This window comes from Plecotus auritus (assembly GCF_963455305.1).
Source record: "Plecotus auritus genome assembly, chromosome: 9".
In the NCBI taxonomy this organism is placed as follows: Eukaryota; Metazoa; Chordata; class Mammalia; order Chiroptera; family Vespertilionidae; genus Plecotus; species Plecotus auritus.
Window position 1 is genome coordinate 6163551 of NC_137783.1, and position 21165 is coordinate 6184715.

At 61.9% G+C, this 21165-nt stretch overlaps 1 protein-coding gene across 4 annotated transcripts in view; it reads left to right on the forward strand.

The window, feature by feature from the left end:
• The first annotated feature begins 2728 nt into the window (after positions 1-2728).
• Positions 2729-21165, forward strand: part of KNDC1 (kinase non-catalytic C-lobe domain containing 1) — a 31481-nt gene continuing 13044 nt past the window's right edge. For 2 of the 4 annotated variants that reach the window (XM_080641111.1, XM_080641113.1), the window contains exons 1-15: positions 2729-3127; positions 9222-9420; positions 9935-9993; positions 12127-12273; positions 12723-12840; positions 13969-14630; positions 15503-15617; positions 16320-16391; positions 16497-16558; positions 16941-17099; positions 18486-18563; positions 19060-19153; positions 19686-19848; positions 19920-20572; positions 20843-20987. In XM_080641111.1, coding sequence (XP_080497237.1) covers positions 3026-3127; positions 9222-9420; positions 9935-9993; positions 12127-12273; positions 12723-12840; positions 13969-14630; positions 15503-15617; positions 16320-16391; positions 16497-16558; positions 16941-17099; positions 18486-18563; positions 19060-19153; positions 19686-19848; positions 19920-20572; positions 20843-20987 — 2828 coding nt within the window. In that variant the 5' untranslated portion in view covers positions 2729-3025. Of the gene's footprint in view, positions 3128-9221; positions 9421-9934; positions 9994-12126; positions 12274-12722; positions 12841-13968; positions 14631-15502; positions 15618-16319; positions 16392-16496; positions 16559-16940; positions 17100-18485; positions 18564-19059; positions 19154-19685; positions 19849-19919; positions 20573-20842; positions 20988-21165 lie in introns of those variants that run through there. The other 2 variants (XM_080641112.1, XM_080641114.1) reach the window with 2 other exon arrangements.

The following is a 21165-nucleotide window of genomic DNA, read 5'->3' on the forward strand; positions in this document are numbered from 1 at the left end:
GACAGCTCTTCAAATTGTTTTAGGGAAAATGAGAGCCGAGGCATTGAAGACCCCGCTCCACTGGCCTCACATCACCCGGCCAAGCTGAGCACCAAGTGCGTACCCCGAGACAGGAGGGAGCCCCCATCTGCGGAGAGACGGGGCTGGACGGAGAACAAGACCAAGTCCTGACAGTGTCCGGGTGTGGCAAGAGGCAGAGACCAGCATGGAGCAGCCTTAGGAGACCCATCTGTGGGGGGCTCCTGTCCTGGGCACCGACCAGGAGGGAGGTCAGTGGGAAAGCAGGGCAGGCCAGGCACTGCCGCGGAGGCAGAAGTGGCCACGCAGAGGGTGGGTCCTACAGGAGAGGGGGTGGGGCAGAGAGTGACTAGACTGGTCAGCGAAAACCAGTAAGAAGACTGGGCACCACCTGTCATGGCCTGGCAGCCCTGCAGGATTCAGGCAGCACCTGAGAGAAGCGTCAGGAAGAAGGTGTGCTGCTGGCGTGTCCTGGACGCCCAGGCACGGTGCAGAGGTGGGTGCAGAGGCCAGGAGGCCATTCCAGTGGTCTGCGCCTGAGGCTGTGTGGCCCTGGTTGGAACTGAGCTTGCAGTGAACTTTCAGTGGACATCAGGGCCTGCCTTGTGGTGTCCCATCGGCTCTGGGAAGATGTGAGTGCCTCATCTACATGCCTCTGACCTCAAGAATCAGGCCCTCGTTCAACATTAATCGCCCATCTACTACGTTAGAGGCACCAGGATCCAGGGCCCCGCCCCTGGAGAGAAGCTTGCTATACAAGCAGGCAGGCGTGCAAACACTCAGAAAGACGAACTAACTTCCAGAAGTTTCACGTCACTCCACAAACAGGAAGACCGTGACCACAAACTCTGAAACGAAAGCAGGCGGGTAGGCAGAAGGAGCTGCAGTGCGCCCTGCCCCGGGCCCCTCCCCGCGGCCCATGTGCCCTGGTCCCTGGCCAACGAGTCGCAGTCCCCTAAGTGCTTCCATGCCACTATGGCCAGAGCTGACTCAGCGGATGTCAGCAGCCCATTCGTTCCGTATTTTACCCAAAGTGGATGCATCTTTTCCCAGGAGCATATGTGATGTCACTGCTCCCATTTGCCCTGTCCCATTCAGCCCTCACCCTAAGCCCTGGGCCAGCTGCATGATTTAAGAACCAGGGGACAAAGCCCATGCCCCCCTCCGGGAGGGCCCTGCAGCACCCCCTTTGTGCCTGACGTCCCCCCACAGGGCCACATCCATGCTCCACCAGCTCTCCACAGAGTAAGGTGGCAGCCCAGCCCCTGAGCCCTGCGGCAGAGGGACCCTGCAGCCAGGGCACTCAGCTCTGTAGACCCAGGGTCCAAGGATGGGGGTGCGGCTGGAGCCCCAGAGTCCTGCAGCGGAGGCTGCCTGCCACTGTCAGCCTCCTTCTGAGACCCTCTGTGGTGTCCACAGAGAGCTCAGGGACAGGAGGCCCAAGTCACACGTCTGTGAGATGCTTTTTCTCCAATTCCTGCTGCCTCTTCTACCCCATTCCACTCACCCTGGCTGCTGCTCTGAGCTTCCAAACATCCCAGGGTGGAGGAGACTGCCCCTGATTTCTGCTCCAATTGAGCTGGGTGGGCCTAAGGATCAGCGCTTGGCACAAGGTAAGGCTGCCCGGCACCCATCTCGGCCACCAGCCTCGGGCTTCACTGCCCACCTATTTCTCCCGTGATTGGGGAGCCCCTCACATCCTTGGGTGTCATGTCCCAGGGCCCGGGACCACAGCGATCTGATCCAAAGACAGGACATTAGGAATTAATGTCCCTGCCCATTGTACCCTCCGCCTTTGGAAAACCTGTCACAAGCCCTGCCTCATTCACACAAGGAGCATTTATGCAGCGCCTGCTGTGTGGGGACAGGGCTGGCCACATGGGGGAGCTCTCCTGCGGGAGACCTCCCCACAGCTCTGCTCTCTAAGGGGTTGGGGTAGGAGGCACCCATGTCAACCCAGGATGGTGAGATTACCATCCACCCTTCTGTGCAAAATGTGGGTGGGGTGTATCCTGGCTCTTTGTCAGGCTGGGGAGGGGGGCGGGCTCGCTCTTTGCCCAACTACAGCCCCAGCTTGGGGCAAGGCTCACCTTGGTGGACCCTAATGTGCAGTGAAGGGCTGAATCGCGAGCCGGCAGGACTGCCAAAAGGGGAGGGGCTGTCTGGCCTTTGGGCTTCTGTTCCACTGGCTGGCAAGGTGCGGGTAAAGCTGTAACTGCTGGTCCCCACATGGCGTCCGTGGGACCCTAATTCGAGCGAGGGGGATTGGCCACCCTCCAGCCGCTCGGCCAGGTCCCTGCCAACCCGTCCCGCCGGCCTGCGCACCTCTGCGGCCGCCACCCCAGCTGAGACTGCGGCAGCCCCGTCCCGGGCCAGCGGGGACAGGAGCAGGGATCCGATGGAGGGTCGACGGAAGGTCGACGACCCACACAGCGCTGTCCCTTGGGTGCGCCGCGGCCCTCGCCCCGCCTATGCTCCGGTGGGCGCGGACCCCGGTGGCAGCCTGCGGCGCCTCTGGGAACAAATCACCGGCCGCAGGCTTGGCCCCGCCCCTAAACGTCCCCGGTCCCTCCCCCGCCGGCAGCCCCCTCCCCGCCGTGCATCCACACACACACACACACACACACACCCCAAAAAAAATCGGCCAACGTACGTAAGCCGGAGAGCCTAGCGCCCGGCAAAGTGAGCGCGGCGTTACGAGTGCCGGGACCCCTGGTGCTGCCCCCCCCAACCTCTCCCCGGTTCGGGCGACACTGCGGCAGAACCGGGGGCGGGGCGCACCGAGGGCCGGGCGGGCAGGGGCCGCGAGGCTGGGCGGGGCGGTGCAGGGCGCGTTGCCATGGCTCCGGGGCGCGCCTAGCGGGACCCGCTCTCGGAGCCAACCCGGCAGATCTGGGCCCAGAGGCCGGGGGAGGGCCGAGGCGAGGCGGGCCAGGGGCGCCTGTCAGGCGCGGAACGCGGAGGCCAGCAGTGGCCGAGGCCGCAGCGTCGCCGGCGCGCTCGCAAGATGCAGGCCATGGACCCGGCCGCGGCGGATTTTTACGAAGTGGACGGCAAGGATCTAGACTTCTACGACTTCGAACCGCTCCCCACGCTGCCGGAGGACGAGGTGAGACCCCAGCCCCACGATGGGACCCCCACCTTTCCTGGCGGAGGGTTCCGCGGAGTGTCTCCAGGGAAGGTACCTCCCACTCCCCAGGCCCCTGCGCTAGGTCTTGGGGCTAGGTTAGGGGGATCCCCAGCTGGTCTCAATGCCTCCCACCACCCCTAAACATTTTCTCCCGGAGGGGGCAGGACCCCCGGAATGCCGCATGGGACAGCCCTATGGGGGCTGTCGCTGGAGTTGATGCTCTGTGGGAGGTGGGCTCTGATTGTCAGGGTTGGGCAGGGGCGTGTGGGGGCACGTGGGGGGGTTAGAGCGCTGTTTCCTCTTTGCAGCCGACCTGGGAGGTCAGCGGGAGGTGCCGGCAGAGCTCAGTCTGGCCGGACTGTTGAGGAGCTGGGGGGCGTGGGGGGAGGGAGTGGTCACGACTGAGGGCTGCTTCCTGCTCACAGAGGACAGGGCCCTCACTCAGGTCCCTAGTGTCCCACAGGCTCTGGGTCAAACGAATGAACGACTAAACAAGCAGGCCCCTCCGCATGAGAGGGAATCCCAGAGGACGCAGCTGCTCCCAGAGAGACCTTCTTGTCTCCCAAGGCTGTGGGGCCTGGCACAGGGCCTTCCAAGCCTCCAGCAGGCAAATGCCCGGATCCCTGGGCGTCCCTGCTCACTGTTGAGGGCCGGGGCCATGCAGCCCAGAGTCACATGCCGTCCCTCCACATGGCTGGTGCTGACCGAGACCCTCCACATGCCTGTCGGGGTGAATCAGGCTGGCTGGTGCCTCCAGGAGGAGAGAAAGGATTTGTCCCATTCCCTGGGGCCTTCCCCACTTGGCCCACCCCCAGCCCCAGCCCCTGCCCCTGGAGCTCAGGTTGAAGAAGCTCAGTCCTTCTTTCTGGGTAGCAGTCTGTCTCAGGAAGCCACTGCTGCTCAGGAGGGGCCGCTGAGCCAGTGCCTGGGGGTGGGTGCTGCCCCCCCGCTCAGCCTCCCCGTGGTGACCTGGATTTGGTGAGAGAAGCTGCAGAGAAGAGAGGCAGGTAATAATTAAACCTTTGGACATCTCCGTGGCTTTGATGGAAGAAGAAAGGGTGCCTCCTGCCCCAGCCTTCACAGAGGACGCATTCAAGTGCATCTGTGAGAAGACTCACCCCCTAAACCATCACGGAAGACAGAACAAGCCGCCCACACTCCACCCACACTCGGCCCGCCTCCTCCGTGGCTGGGCACCAAGCAGGACTGGGGCCAAGTAAACAGGACAGGAGCCAGGACTGGACCCAAAGCCACCACCCTGCCACAGTCCGTCCTCCCACCGAGTCCTGACACCTTCTCTTGGGAGGTGTCCGTGGCGCCCCTCTGGGCACAGTGCATGGGGTCGGGCGTCCCCACCATCCTGAGACCAAGGCTTCCAGGTGACCGGGGATGCACAGTGGTCCCACTGCTGAGCATCCAGCAGGAATGTTCGGGGGCTCTTCTGACTTCTCACCCCTCTGAAGAGGCAGGTGCCGCCTTCAGGGGTGCCCCACAGAGCAGGAGGCCGGGCCCAGAGCAGGCCTCACCTGTGCCTGGAACACACCAGGTCCAGACTGCACGCCACACACACTCAGCTTGGTCGGTGTTGAAGGTCTTAAATCTACATCAGGGACATGTGACACTGCCTGCTACAGCGATACCTAGTCAGGTGGCATCCGGAGAGCCATCTTGTGCAAGGTGAGGGAGGAGCCAGGCTGAGTGTCACCTGGGCAGGCTTGCTGAAGGAGCCTGGAGATCCAGACAAGGACGTGGGCCTCCCCAGGGAGCGACAGCAGCCACCAGACCCAGGTCACCAACAAACCTCAGGAGACACAGGACTTGGCCACTTACAATAACTGACTGTACAGGGCGGTCAAGAACTAGAACCCCATGGAGCCCCAGGAGCCCCTGGAATGTCCCCCCCCCCCCCGCCCCGGTGTCACCTGAGAAAATCCAAATAGCCCATGAACACGTGAAAAGATATTTGACTTTATTATGAAAGGGGATAGAAAATACTCCCACTGTGAATACCCATCCAGGTTGGCAAGGCCCAAAACTCCGGACGGCGGCCCTCCCTCCCTGCTGGGGGAGCAGAGGAGAAGGGTCTTTGCAAAGCAGCTTGGCATTCTGTGTGAAGCGGAGATGCCACAGCCTGTGTCCAGCAGTTTCACTCTGGCATGTGCCCCGAGGGTGCCAACGGGTAGGAGAACTCTACTGGAAACCCCCGAGGCACATGGTGAGGGGCTGGCACCACCAGCAATGCCCTGGAGGTTGCAGCCCCTCTGGTCCCTGGCCTCCTGCAGGCAGCACCCCGTACAAGCAAAGGACAGGGTTTTGGGATCAGGCAGAGCAGCCAGTCAGGCAGGTCAGTGGCTGCAGGAGAGGCAGACGCCAGCCATCGAGAGGCAGGTGGTACCACTGCCTGCCAGGGGCCTTGGACGGCAAGAATGAGAGCAGGCTTGGACAGGAAGATGGCGCACCAATTTAGGCATTGGGGGAGGGGGCAGGGTGTCTCCTGGTCCCGAGACCCCCTTGAGGAGTAAGGAGCATTCTTATCCCTGCCTAGTTCAGCAGAACCTCCCAGCATCTGTGGACTGAGTACTGGGCTTGGGGATTTGAAGCCAGATGGGGACCTTGTCGCTGCCCAGAGGTGCACACAGCTGGGGGTGCCCTAGAAAGGAGTGACATTCCCACCGTGCCCTAGGGGGTCCATGTGACATCTGTAAGGAAGTGAGCTCAGAGCAGCAGGCAGCTGGAGAACCATGGAGAGCTTCCAGGGAGGTAAGAGTTACGAGTGGGGGTCTCTAGGGCAAATAGGCAGACCCCCAGCAGGGCACGGTGCAGAGCTCCCCACGCCTGGGGGTCTGGCAGCTGAAGGGACTTCAGCAGGCCTGGGGGTTGGTGACACAACTCCGAAGTGACTGGGCTTTGTGTTGGCAGGCCCCATTCCAAGGTTAAAAAATTAATTGGTTATAAGAGTGCATCTGGGTCCCCATGGAACCCTGGCTCACAGTCTGTGACTGGGTCGGTGGCCTCTTTAAGACACGGAAGCCTCTGAATGGGCACTTTGCTGCAACCAGACAGTGGCCCTGGGTGGGAAGCCAGCCCTGCCCAGGGTCCCAGGGACTAGCCGAAGAAGGGCTGCCCTGGGGACAGCCTGCCCTGGGGGCTCTCCTGCACCTGCCTCCTGCACCCCTCCTCCCAGCCGGGACGGGTTGACTTTGTGTCTGCACGTCACAGGGTGGAGACCTCTCTTGCCTGCCCTGCATGGAACAGGACTTAAGTGGTCCTGCCCTCACACCTACCCCATGGCCCACTCAAGCACTGCCTTGCCGAGGGATGGTGAGGGGTGAGGCGCGAGGCCCAGTGGGGCCCACGGATCAGGACCCCTCAGCATGTGGGAGACCTCCACTTAGGGGCCAGCCACGTCCCTGGGCTCTGTCCTGGCCTGTGCCTCACCCGTCCCCCCTTCCTGTTGCAACCGCAGGGCTTCAGGGGGGCTCAGCCATGTGGAATCAGTGACTCAGTCCCATGGATGTCCCTTCATAAAATCACGCAGAGAAGCCCCCGATTAGCTGCTCCTGCTGTGAATAGGGGCAGGGGCCACAGGGCAGGGGGTGGGCAGGCAGGGCCTGGACCTGAGTAGGAGCCCCTGTGGGCACAACTCATCCAGGTTGTCAAGGCCCAAAAATCCGGACGGCGGCCCTCCCTCCCTGCTGGGGGAGCAAAGGAGAAGGGTCTTTGTAAAGCAGCTTGGCATTCTGTGTAAAGTGGAGATGCCACAGCCTGTGTCCAGCAGTTTCACTCTGGCATGTGCCCCGAGGGTGCCGATGGGTGGGAGAACTCTACTGGAATCCCCCGAGGCACATGGTGAAGGACCTGGGATCCCCCCTCTTGGCAGCACACCCAGTCACCAGCTGTGTGAGCAGTTGGACCTGCTGGCCACATGGGCACACCAGTGGGTGTGCACAGGGCCCTGTGCTGGGCTGGCACAGACTCACACCATGGGCTGGCCTCATTCTCCTAAAGCACAAACCCACGTGGCCTTTGGGTAGTGTATTAGTGTGTGCATCATGTGTACACATGTATGCGAGTGTGTGCACATGTATGGGGAGTGCTCTGTGTATTTGTATGTGATGGCATACACGTGTGTGTGTGCATGTGTGTGTGTTTTGTGTGTGTGCTTTGTGGGTGTGTTTGCATGTGTGCTGTATGTATATGTGTGCATATACATTTGTGTTGTGTGTATGGATATGTGGGTATGCAGGTGTGTGTGTGCATGTGTGTGTTTGCACGTGTGTTCTGTGTAGTGTGGTATCATGTATGAGCACTATGTGGTTTTTGTGTGTGCAAGTGTACATATACGTTGTGCACTGTGTATACATGTGCACGTATATGTGGAGAGTGCAGGTATGAGTGCGTGTGTTGAGCCAAACCAGAAAGACCTGTTGGCAGTGAACCTCAGGGACACAGCAGGTAGAGGTGGAAGCTGGGTTTGGGGGCTCCCCCTCCATGTCCCACTCTAACCGCTCTGCCTTTTGTCCTGGTTTCTCCTTTTAAAACACCCGGTCACCTTCGCACACGGATACTTTTCTGGAACCCGGCTGGGGTTCTTGGCTCTTGGAGCGCTAGGTCCCTGTGGCCACTTCTTGAACCAGCTCCCATAAGTCTCCCTTCCCTCATCCACCCCCCACCCCAGCCCCATAGAAAGAGCCGGAAGTTCCTGGGGAGTGGTGCAATCGGGCCCCTCACCGAGCCCAGAGGAGGAAGCAGATGGTGGCAAATCCCAGCCCTGGTCCCCACTCCCACCACCCTCACTGCCAAACCCAAAGGCTTAGCCATGATGCATGCGAGTCGCTGCCTGGTTTTCTGCCCTCCTTTCTCTGGGTAAGCCCTTGGTCCTCTTGCCCTGGTCTGGGTCCTTGCAATGCAGGAGGGGAAATTCAAGGACAGTGTGTGAGATACTTTCTAGGGCCTGACAGCTTGTCTGTGCTTGAAGAACAGCCCTATGAGGTCCCCAGGGCTGGGAGGGGGGCGGTTTGCACTGAGTTTGTGGATAGACTTGGCCTCTCTTCTGCACCGTCCCCCAGCCCACTCCCCTCCATCCCCCAGCTCAACGCCCCCTCCTTCCTCCTCAGAGGCCCGTGCCCAGACCCTTTCTGGCCCCACCACCCGGTTCCCAGCCTGGTCCCTTGTCCGCCCTCCCTTCTGGAGCCCAGGTGGTGCACAGACACAGGGACACGCAGATGACCAGGATGTCAAACAGAAGAGCAGAGAAGGGCCTTGAGGTCCAAGGTGGATGTGTGTGTGAGACTGTGTGTGTGTGCATGCATGTGAGTGCACGTGTTGGTATATGTCCGTGTGAGTACACACAGAGGGGCATTGTGTGCACATGGCTGTGTGTTAGGTGTGTGTGGGCACGTGAGTGTTGGTGACACGATCATAGCTGAGCTCTACAAGGGTCAGAGGAACCCACTCGGATCTGGAGGGGGACCTGCACAGGAGGGCCCAGGGTCAGTCTCTGTCTTGCGTGTGAGCTGCTTGGAGCAAATGTCCGGCCGCTCCACGGCCAGCAGGCCATGTGCGGGCTAGTGCGTGTCCCGTGACTGTGCTGTGGGACCTCACATAATAGCCCTGTGAATGGCTTCCGGTGTGCAGCTGCAGCTCCCTAGGCATCCACTCCATTCCCTGTTCCAACGTCTCGCTCCTCTGCCCAGACTAAAACAGCCAGCGCCCGCGTGTCCCCGCGCCGTGTGTGGTGAGCTGTGGGTCAGGGATGTCTTGGCAAGTGGGTGACCCGGCTCGAGGAGCTGCAGGGACCAAGGCACAGGTGCTGGCCACGGGCGTGAACACCTGCCCCCAGCGGCACCTGAGCATCTTACTGAATGCTCCGTGCTTCAGACATCCAGGAACCGTGCGGTGGCTTCTGTTAGGTTGTGGTTATTTTAAGAATGCCTTGCCTAAAACCTCCTCCCTGACATAGAATGAACCTGCCACACGTTGTCTGCCTCCCCAGAATTAGTCGCGACGCTGGGGGCCTCCCTGGGGAGGAGGGCCTGTGCCCACACCGGTGTCAGTGAGGCTGTGTTGGCAGGAGAACGTGTCCCTGGCCGACATCCTGTCCCTGCGGGACAGCGGCCTCAGCGAGCAGGAGGCCTGGGCCGTGTGCCTGGAGTGCAGCCTGTCCATGAGGAGCGTCGCGCACTCGGCCATCTTCCAGACGCTCTGCATCACGCCCGACACCCTGGCCTTCAACACCAGCGGGAACGTGTGCTTCATGGAGCAGCTCAGCGGTAAGGCCCGGGGCTGGGGCAGGGGCCCCTCCCCGGGCGGGGGACAGTCACCCAGCCCAGGTTTCCTCGGTAACCTGATGGGATCTCTAGCCCCGTGGGCTCGGGCCCTGTTGGTGGGTGCTGGTCTCTGCAGCCCCGTCACACAGCCCTCAAAGGACCAGGGAGGGCCTGCTACGCTGACCGCAGGGAGGACAGGCCTGGCGCCTCAGCCAGCCCCTGGGGTCCCCCTGGCCCTGCAGTGAATGGGTACAGGGCCTCCTCCACCCCAGGGAGGACCCAACTGGAGGGGCCTGGTGCTTCAGCTCTCTCTGGGAAGACAGCGCCTCTTCTTCCTCTTTGGAGCCACGTTCCCAGGCTGGCAGGGAAGGATTTCGTTTCCCTCCTCTCAGGGACCAGGGCCGGGGAGGGGCAGGAGGCAGAATCGGCCCCTGGAGAGTGCAGGGCCGGGGTCCGCTCTGCGCCCAGAGCCGGCGGGCGGGTGTGTGATCACAGCATCTTCTCTTCCTTTCCCCAGATGACCCCGAGGGAGCCTTTGTCCCCCCCGAGTTCGATGTGACTGGGAACACCTTTGAGGTAAGTGGCCGCCGCTGAGCCTTGACCGGGCGGGGCCAGCGTGTGGTTAGCAGGGAAGGGCTTCAGCGTGCCTGTTCCCAGGGGTGCCCATGCGGAGCCTTTGGGCACGCCCACCCTGTCACTCCCGCAGGCATCTTGGCTCCAGTGACAGCTTGGTGTGCTTCGCACGGTTGTCATTACAATTGCATGTTCTCTAAAGTGTGACTTTTCTATATTTAACACGTTGAAAGTGCCTACAATTACCAGTGGTGGCTGGCGTGTCTCTGAGGATCCGCAGCCTCTGGATAGTAATGCACGTGTGTTAGGCAGCCACACCCACTCACTCCGGCTGCGGCCACCCAGGCCTCCGGGAGGCCCCCTCAGCTGATGGGCCCTGGAGCCCCTAAGCGCACAGGCGCAGGGCTCCCGCTGCACACGACCCTGCAGCATGATGGGGACATCCCCCGCCCGTCCACGCAGCGCTGTCTGTCCACCGTGTGCCATGCTGGGCGCTGGCCCAGGTGCAGGATGGCCACAGAAGCCACTGGCCATGGTTTCTTTCTTCATGGCACCCAGTCTCCTAAGACGATGGTGGAGGAAACTGAATCCGTCGTTAATAAAGAAACGAGAAATTACAGACTCAAGAATCTTCCCGGTAGAAGTCCATTAGCTTCGTGACATGAGTTTAAATTTTCACCCCAAATAAGAGTGTAGGATTGGCCCCTCCTGCGCTTAATTTTACTTTAAAACAAGCCAGTTTCGGGCCCCGTGCCCTGAGAGGCTGTGCGCGTCCCGGCTCTGTGGACCACAGGACCCGGGCCCATGGTCTCGGTGGGCCCCACTGTCTGGTCTTGGGGATTTTGGGACCTCACAGGTCAGAACCTTCCTCGGAACCTTTGGTGTGTACAGTTCTCATTCCTGGTCCGTGCGTGGACTGCTTTATTTTATTTTATTATTGTCAGTTCTTTTTTTTTAATTCCTTTATTGATTAAGGTATTACATATGTGTCCTCATCCCCCCATTACCTTCCAAACCACCCCCCTCCCACTCAGGCCCTCACCCCCCTGTTGTCTGTGTCCATTGGTTAGGCTTATATGCATGGATACAGGTCCTTTGGTTGACTGCTTTTTTTTTTTTTAATTATACTTTTGGGAAGGGAGCCGAGCTCCACCACGAACACCCAGAAGCAGTTCTGTCCCCACCCCCGCCCACGGTGACCAGCACCCAACACCACCCCTTCTGCCTCCTTCTGTCCTCGTCTCACAAGTATGGATTCCTGAAATCCGCGTTATTTCACCTGTGCTGTTTTTAACTTTATCAAACCTCATCACGCTGCACGGGATGGTGTGGAACTTCCTTTTATGTTTTTGCTGAGACTCATTTGCGTGGTCCTGGGCGAGGCAACACAGCGAATCCTCCGCTCTTGGGAGCCCGAGGCAGTCTTGCTGGGTCTGGGCGTGTGACCATGGACCGGAGTGGGCGCCAGTCAGGAGTAGGGGGCTGGGCTGGGGAAGGGAGCACCGGGCAGGGCGTCAGGGAGCTTGGCCTCCACTGTGTGGGGGGGTTGACTACCTCTCCAGAGCCAGCCGGCCCAGGCCCTCACCTGCCCCTCCTGCCCTGGCTGTGTGGTCCCAGGCAGGTTTCTGAACCTCTCTGGGCTCAGCCTCCCGTTGGTAAAAGGGGCATGGTAAAGCCCACATGCATTGCTGTGGGACGATGCCCAGCCGTGATGTGGCCTGTCCCAGCGTGCTCAGGCTGAAGAGCCCACGCTCTCACGTAGGCAGATAGGAAAACCCTAACTTTCAAACTAAGGGAACGCGTCTTCACTCTGGCTCATACCTGGTTTTTTAAGAATAAACCCCCAAAAGAAAAGTCTCTGCCCTTCAGAGACACAGCAGCCATCAGGGGAGGACATCTAGGTGTCTGTGCCCGGGAGGGGTCCAGGGTCGCTGGCTGTACAGCGGGGCCAATGCAGACTCCAGACCCAAGAGTCTGGGGTACATGGCTCAGTGCCAGGACAGTCCACAGTCGGGGAGGTGGCCATAAAGAGCATGTAGGGTCCCCAAAAACATGTTCCTGGGCTGGGGGAGCAGTAGCCATGGGGAAACAGGATCACACGGGCCGGTGGCACTGATGGGCTCTTTGGTGCCACAGGCTCACATCTACTCTCTGGGGGCCACGCTGAAGGCTGCCCTCGAGTATGTGGCGGAGCCAGAGCCGGAGCCCAGGCTGAGCCGTGACCTGGAGGCGCTGCTGGACCAGATGCAGGCAGAAGACCCTGGGAACCGGCCTGATCTCGAGGTAACTCTTGGGCCATCCCCCCATTTCACCCCAGAGGCTGAGCCCCAACATCCTCCATGCAGCCTGATGCCTTGAAGCCACATGCATGCACACTCACAAATACAAACATGCACACACATGCACGCTACACACACACACGGGGCCTTCCTGTCTGCCCCTGCCCTGCCCCCATCATACGGGCTCCTTTCTAGGATCGGCGGCATTGCACTTTGTTTAAATAAGAACTTGGTTTTTTGCCTTGGCCTGTATGGCTTGGTTGGAGTGTGGTCCCATACACTGAAAGGTGGTGGGTTCAATTCCTGGTCAGGGCACATACCCAGGTTGCGGGTTCTATCCCCAGCCGTGGCCTGTATGAGAGGCAACCAATCAATATTTCTCACATCGATGTCTCCCCCCCCCTCTCTCCCCCATCCTCTCTAAAATCAATTCTGACTCACACGTGTGTGCAGAGCATCATTGCGCTGTGCGAGGAGAAGATGCAGCTCATGTCCTCCTGCCGCCTGTGCCGCAACCTCTCGGCTGTAGGGAGGAGGGTGCTCTCCCTCGAGTCCTTCGGAACCTTCCAAGGTGAGCAAGCTACACTCATTCATCATGTGCCTGCATACACACATGCTCCCAGGCATGCGTATGTTCACTCTCGTGTGCACATGTGAATATGCACAAACAGTGACACTGGTCTCACACACACATTCATACCAGTGTGCACACACACCACTCACATGCTCACACACTCAGTCACACCACACATATACACATGTGCAAACTCGTACACACCCATTTATAATGCACACTCATGCACAAGCATTGCACACCCACTATGTATACAAATGTGCACACACACACACACACACACACACACACACGGGACAGACTCACGCTGTGCAGACATCACACTGTTAGAGGTGAGAACCAAGGTCGTGTGGAGAAAAGGCTGAGCTTGGAGCTGGACACCTGTCCCGGTCCCATGAGCATTTCGGTACAGGGGCAGGGTGAGACCCTTTCCAGTCCCCCCACCGCGCCATATCGGAGGCACATCACTTCCTGCCGTGCTGGCTGTTGCCGTAGGGCCAAGTTTCCACGGCTCATGTGGGATTCTGGTCTCAGGTGGCATTTTGAACAAACGCCAGCGTCAGCTCTGCCCTGTGCCTGCTGAGGAGGGGCCGTGGAGTCCTCCCGGTGACGCTGCTGGTGATGCTGCAGCACCAGGCCACGCTGTGTGGCTGTCAGAGCCGGGGAAAGAGTGCCCGCGGGAGGGGCATGTCTGGCGGTTCGCAGGGAGACAGCGTGCATGGAGGCCGCCGCCAGGGCAGGCGGGGCCGCGGCCACAACGTTTTCTTCCTGTGGAGAATCTCACTTGTGTTCTCCTAATAGAACACGATGTGCTTTTTGGATGAGATAATTAGACGGGGCTTTGCAGCCCCCTGTGGGCAGCTGGCCTGGCCCAGGGGAGCGCGCAGCCTGTTAATTAGCAAAGATTATGTGATTAACGAGGCAGCGAGGATGTTTCTGGGTTGCTGAGGGAAGAGGCGGCTGGGAGCCCCCATCCTGAGAGTCGGGTGCTCAGTCTCTGTGACGGGCGGGGCTGGGGTCCTGCAGGAGCCGGTTCCGAGGTGGCCGTGGGCAGGGGTGTTGTGAGGGTGGCTGTCCTGGGCTGGGGCCTGGCCAGGGCCAGTGATCAGCCCTGCTTTTGCCCAGATGTCAGCGAGAGCGCCTGGAGGGGGAGACTTGCTCCAAGAAGTGTGGGGCCCAAGAGGCAGCCTGGGGACCATGGCGCTGACCCGGAGGCCCCACCCGCCCCTCAGGGCTGGCCCCAGACCCCCGCCTGCGACCCCAGGACCCTCTCCTCCAAGCTTCTGCTGTCACCCCCTGCGAAAAACGGAGAAAGCCACATCGGGGAGGGACTGGCCAGCCTGGTCCTGGATGCCCAGCGCCCCACAGAGAGGGGCCGCCTGAGGAAAGTGCAGACGGTCCCCAGGCTCCTGCCCGAGGGCCCCGAGGCCAGCACCCTCTGCCCGCCGCAGACCAGCGTGACAAACCAGTTGCCCACATCGGAATTCTTCCCTTCAGACCCCAGGAAGGCCTTTCCCGAGAGGAAGAATGGCCCTCCCAGCTTCAAAGGCCAGCCCAAGTCCAGACTGCGGCCGGAGCAGGAGCCTGGGCTCCAGGGGGAAGGGGCTCGGGGTGTGGGTCCCAGTGGGGGCGGGGCGGCTGGGGTGCCTGGCCAGGGCCCTGTGGAGGAATGCCACCCACCCTGTCCTGAGGACCCTCAAGAGGCAGGTGGAGACTCAGGGATGTTGGGGGTCGATCAGCAGATTCCAGAAGGAGACGGAGAGCCGGGAAGTGCAGCCGCGGACCAGGTGGGTAAGGGCGTGTTCTGCATGGCCCGTGGCCAGGAAGGGTCTCCCGGGCCTGGTGCTGCCCCCCGTCAGCAGTGAGGGACAGGGGACTCTGTTAGAACCGTGTCCTGGGAGTTGGGGTACGCTTAGCATCCCCACAGGCACTCTGAGTGGCCCTTTGTGGCCGAGGACACTGGGCGGAGCCGGCCAAACACGCTGTCCTGCTTGGCTCCCGGCAAGTTGCTCCCTGAAGCGCTGTGTCCCCATGAGCTCCTGGGACAAAGCCACCGGGAAGGCCATGGCCCAAACCAGTGTGGCCAGGGACAGCCCGGCCCGGCACAGCGGCTGGCAGGGTGGCACCGAAACCCGCAGTTCCCACCGGGCTTTGTTGGCCCAGGGACTAGGGGGCGGGGTCTGTGTTTCCATTTTTATTCACGTCCTGACACGCACCCGAGAGTGAGAGTGATTCACGTGGAAAGTGCGGTAACCGTAAAACAAAGCCCACCCCGGACTCACTCGCCTGAGGCCCGGCTGCCCCCTGCACAGTGCCCTGCACCCACCCACGCGTGGCTCCCGCCTCTCACCGCTCGTGGAGGATGCTGCCGCGAACGTGGGGGTGCAAGCGCCCGCTCCAGACCCAGCTCTCAGATCTCTGGGGTAGATTCCCAGAAGTGGATCGCCGGGTCCTATGGCCGCTCTATTTTCGATGTTTTCAGGACCCCACGCCGTCTTCCACGCGGCTGCTCCTTCACGTCCCACCGCGGTGCGCGGGGCCCCGTCTCTCCACACCCTCCCAGCACCTGGGTGCCCATGGGGACGTTCCCCAGCTGATCTGTCAGGAGAGGTCTCGCGGGAGGTGTGTGACGCGGTTCTCGCCTTGTCGCCTCCCCCAGGGCATCTCCCTGCAGGACCTCCTGTCGAAGCTGGGCCGGCCCTTCAAGGAGTACGAGCTGTGGGCTCTGTCCCACGCGTGCCTCAGCGCTGTGGGCACCCACCCCCGGCACCCAGGTGACACTTGCGCTGCGGTTCCTTGTTCAGCCATGTGGCCCATGGACGGCAGTGTCCACACTGTGAGCCAGGGGCACCCCGGGGGCGGGGGGGCGTCTGCTCTGGGCTCAGGACCCACAGAGTCAGGGGGCAGATGCCTAACTGTGGGCCTTAGAGCAGGTGACCCAGCTGGCCCACACCCTCTCAACAGGGAGACACTGTCCCCAGGGAGGGGAAATGGCCTGCGGGATGTTAGACATTACACTGCTTTGTGGCCCCCAAATTCAACCCTGCGGGGCAGTGTGACAGGGCTGCCCTCGAGTCCCGTGGTCCACAGGCCTTTGACATCCGGTCAGGCTGGGCCTCCAGCCTCCTGCAGGACCCCTCCCCCGTCACCCTCCTCTTTCCTCAGCTCCTTTTTGTCTCCAGCTTCTTGTGTCCAGCAGCCACAGGCCAGCTCTGGGGCAGGAGGGCTGCTCAGAGGGCCCTGTGTCCTGTGCCCCAGGGCCATCTGTCCAGCGCCGGTGGGGAGGGGAGGAGGCCGAGCCAGTGCCCTGGCCCCCTTGCTGCATCCAGTGAGGGACCCAGTGTCCTCGCGTCCCCTGGGTGATCCAGGGAGCCTTGGGGTGGCAAGGGGGCTGCCCCACCCACCCATACCCCAGCAGGCCTCTGGGGGGCAGGTCTCTGCGGTGAGCCCAGCCCTGACCTCGCCTTCTGCTGCAGCCTACCTGTGTCCGGACTCCGTGCTGGTGGCCGAGGATGGGGCCGTGGTCTTCGGGCCGCCCCCTGCCAACGGTGGGTACGGGCGGGCATGGCTCACCCTCGGCTGTGTCCCCACATCGACCACCAACCTCTGAGGCGGAAAGGAGAGCTCAGCTGGGTTTGGGGTTTCTCTCTTAGGCACATCCAACTCGTTCTTCCTGGCCCCCGAGGTGGCAGAGCAGCAGCTGGTGACTGAAAAGGTGCCTGGCCCCATCCCCTTCCCGTGGCCTCCTGCCCACCCCTCCCCACCCTCAGTGATGTCACGCCCTTCTGTCCTGAGAGCCTGAGGGAGAAGGAAGGGACGGGCACTGGCTCAGGGGGGGTCCTGGCAGCCCCAGTGCAGCACGTGCGTCCATCCCCCCGGCTTTGCCTGACCTGGGCAGCCTCCCCAGCAGGTGCCTCACAGGCTCTGGTGGTGTCATCCCAAGACAGGACTCCGCATGGACAGCTCAGGACCTGTGGGCGCTTGTTAAACACGCACCTGGGGGCTGGGGGCTTCGAGGTGCCGGTGGGGTCCAGACAGGGACGGCTCTGTGGGGATGGAGACTGCTCTGCTGAGCACGCTGGCTTCTCTCGTCCCAGGCCTCAGTGTACTGTGTGGCCGCAGTGCTGTGGATGGCGGCCAAGTTCAGCGTCCCCCAAGACCACAAGCTGGCCCTGCCACGCAGGCTCAAGACCCTCCTCCTGGAAATGGCCAGGCGCAGTGCCCAGGAGCGGCCGTCTGTGGCCGAGGCCGTCAAGGTAGCCTGGCAGTTGGGCACAGCTGGCGTCCAGGGCCTGGGTGGTGCCCACAAGGAGGAGGCTTCGTATTTCCAGGAAAAGTCGGCGTTGGGCAGGGAGGGCACGGGTTTCCTTTGTGGAGGGCCCATCACCCCAGCATTGCCCCCAGGCCACCTGGTCAGAGAGTGGGCAGAGTTGTCCTGGGGCCAGCCCAGACCCCTGCCCTGAAGCCCGGCCAGAGAGGAGCAGAGCGCCCCGCTCACCTGACTTCCCCACACCTCCTCAGAGTCCTCCCACCTCCTCTCCCTGGGGTTCGGGGCCGCGGGGCTCCACGTGACAAGTGCAGGGGAGCCCCGCTGTTGTTTCCCTGATTGGGGGGCCACAGGACCTTGTAGAAGGAGAAGCTGCGTGCAGACCGGGAGGAGACAGCTTTGAAGCTGCGGCCTGGGTGCAGGGTCCTGTCTGCCTGGCCCCGATTGCTGTCAAGTGAGGCCCACACCAGCTTTCAGAAGGGGCGCGAGCTGACCCCAAATATCAGAGCGTTTGCTTGTGGAGTGAGTCGCTAGACTGAGAAGGGCAAGTCACAGATCAGGTGACAGACACCTGCTGAGAACCCCACGGGGCTCAGAGGCCATGGCTGCATTTGTGCCACAAGGGCCGCTGCCTGTTGTCAGGGTCAAGGCGGGCTCAGGGTCGCCGGGGTGAGATTACCTTCGCTGTGACTGCAGGTTTTGTCTGGGGTTGCGATCGTGGGGTGGTTTTGTGGGTGTGAAGCGAGCTGACTGGTTCTGCCCCGCCGGCTCTGTAGCATCACCCTTCCCTGTAGTTCTCAGAGGGACGGCTAGGAAGGGCATGTGCCCCCGTCTCAGCACTGGGCACCGGGCAGCCTGCCCCTCCGTGCAAGTGGCTGTCCGCAAGGCAGGGTGGGGAGAGGCCGTGGCCATTTCCGTCCAGTTATTTTGTTTTGTTTATTTCAGAGAGGAAGGGAGAGGGAGAGAGAAATAGAAATACCAATGATGAGAGAGAATCATCGATAGGCTGCCTCCTGCACACCCCATGCTGGGGATCGAGCCTGCAACCCAGGCATGTGCCCTGATGGGGAATCAAACCATGACCTCCTGGTTCATAGGTCAACGCTCAACCACGGAGCCACTTTGGCTGGGCCGTCCAGTTTTTATTCCCTACTGAGGACATCCAGGAGGACAGCCTCTAGGTGTGCGGACGCTGACATTGGTCACAGGCTGCCCGAGCCTGGCCGTCCGCGGGGTCTTCCTGCAGGGGAGCCCCGAGCCCCTCCACAGCGCCCTCGCTGACAGGCTCCTGTCCAGCCTGGCGGGAAACGGGGCTGGTGGTCAAGCCGCCCGCATCTCCGCGTGTTGGACGTGTGGCCTGTGTCCTTGCTTTCAGATATGTGGCAGTTACCTCCTTCAGCGAGGCATGGACAGCAGAAAGATTTTAGCCCACCTGAGGGCATCCATCTGTAAGGTAAGAAGAGGGCAATTTCTCAGGCTCAGGTGCGAGCCCCGGAACCTGCCCTGGGGCGCCGGGGAGATGCGGGTCCTTGTTCCCACTGTTTGTTGTACAGATGTACAGAGTAGGGGAGGGTAATTCTCGGCCTCTCCCACCGTCTTGAACAGCAGCCCCACGCCCTGATCCACTGACCCAGGACAGGGGTGGGGCTCACCCAGGTGGCCTGCACGCTGACCCTCAGGTAGCTGCATCATTTACACACGTCCCTGTCGGCTCCCCAGGCAGCTGACCAGCGCAGGCCACCTCAGGGTCCCTGGGTCAGCAGCCAGCCACCCGCCACCCACCAGGGTCTGGGACAGTGCATAGCCTTCCTGTGCCCTAGAAACCTACCAAACCTTGTGGAATCGGATGCAAGTGCCCTGTAGGCTCTGTGAGGCTGGAGCGAGGTGTAGAGAGTGAGCCCTGGGCCTCTGGTGTCACCTCACTGGGGGCCCGTGTCCTTCTGCCCCAGGTTTACCAGGAGGAAGAGACCATCAGTCTCCAAAATGTGTTCTCGGTGGTTGAACTGACCCCCAGCGCAGCGCCAGCTCCCGGGTCCAGCTCAGGTGGGTCCCCCGGGACCAGCCCATCCTGCCCCGGGGCCCCTGCTGTCCACCAGAGTGTGACACTGCACCTGGACATCACCGGGACCCCCAACTGCCCTCCCCCCGGCCTCAGTCTCTTCTAAACGCCCCATTGCTCAGGCCTCGGCTCTAAATTCTCTCCCATCTTACCAGCCGCCAGCGCAGCAGCTCCACCCGCCTCCTCTCCCACAGCCTCCTGTGTTCACATTGCCGACCCCTAGTTTTCTTGTCCTGCTCCGTCCCCGCCACCGATCCCACTGTGTCCTGTCTCCATGGCGCCTCTCCCATCCTGCCTGTGGCCGGGTCCTCGGGGTTTTCATGGCCCAGCCCTCCCTGAGGAGTGTCCCCAGCCTCCCTCCCAGCTCCAGCAGCCCTGGGCTCAGCCTCCATGAAGTCTCCCTTGCCCTTGTGCTGGGAAGTCCCAGTGTGCTTGGGGATGGTGAGAGGGGTCACAGCACCGCCTCAGAGCTGGAGGAGCCATCCCCCCACCCACACTCACCCCAAGTTTGTCCAGGCTTCGTGCAGGTCAGCGGTGACACCAGACTCATGGCTGTGCAGGGGCCTGTGCCCGATCCGCCCTCCTGCCACGAGGGAGCCTTGGAGCTGCCCGAAGCGTTCACCTCCCCAGCCACGCACTTCAAGCCCATCGTCCTCGCACCAGACGCAGGTGCGGCCAGGTGAGTGGCAGGTGTGGCCAGGAGCCGGCTGGGCCCGGGAGCCTCTCCTGAGTGCTCTCTCCTGCTCACAGGGAGGTCCTTGCCAGGTCCTCGGGGCCGGCAGAGCGGCCAGAGGAGAGGGAAGGCAGGCTGGACGGGGACGTTGATGAGAAGATGGCTCCTGAGGCCCACGCAGTGGCCACCAGCTTGGAGACACCTGACCAGAGGGCGCCTGGTCCCAGATCGTGTGGCACAGCCCCAGGCCCCCCAAGAGAGTTGGTGCTGAGAGGGTCAGCCCAGGGGTGCCCCTGCCCCCTAGCTCCCACCTCCTCAGCGATGCCCCAGGAGCAAGGGCTGGAGGAGCGGGTTCCACCTGGAGCCTCTTCCAGAGGCCTGGGGCTCCGCACCCCAGAGCCCACCGCAGCTCGCCAGGGCCTGCCTCACCCGGCCAAGCCGCCCAGGAGCAAGGCCACCAAGGGCCCCGGCCAGGAGCCCCAGGGCCCACCACCAGCCTCATTCAGCCCCTCCCTGGCCAAGGCGAGTCCAGACAGCCCCAGGGGTGCGGCGGACAGTCACCCCGAGCAACCCCGGCCAGCAGACCGCAAGCTGTGTCCGTCCAGTGTGGATGCCTCGCCCGTCCCGAAGAGCGCGGCCTGCCCGTCCCTGCAGGAGGCCACGCGCCTCATCCAGGAGGAGTTCGCCTTCGACGGCTACCTGGACAACGGGCTGGAGGCGCTGATCATGGGTACTGGGGGCCACCAGGGCCGAGAGTGGCAGGGGGACGCAGTGCACGGGCGGAGGGTCGGCATGATGGGGGCCTCAGTCACCGCAAAGAGGGGCCCCACTCCTCTGTCTGCACGAAGAGCCAGTGAGCAGAGCCAGCCCCCATGGGTCCTCTGGCAGCCAGGCGGGTCAGAGCCCAGCCCGAGACCAGCCTCATGTGCGCAGAAAGTGAGGGGACCCCCAAAATTGCTCCCCCACATTTTAACTTGCCCCTATCGATGTGCAAAACCAGGGGAGTATATTTACGCCTTGAAAGATCTCACCTACGCCACTTTCTGTGGGGCCATATCAGAGAAGTTCTGTGACCTCTACTGGGGCGAGAAGCTGCTGCAGAATCTTTTCAAAGTGGTGAACGAGAGGACGTCGCCCCCCAGGAAGTGAGTCCTCGGGCCCCAGGCTCCCCCTCCCGGGTCCCTGAGGCAGACCCTGTGTTCACTGGCCGCTTCCTCCTCCTGCCCCTCCTCACCCCAGCATTCAGCTCCACACCCTCCCTACAAGGGCTGCTCACTGAGGGCCCCTCTCGTGGCCCCAAGCCCACCCTGTTCCCCAGCTTTC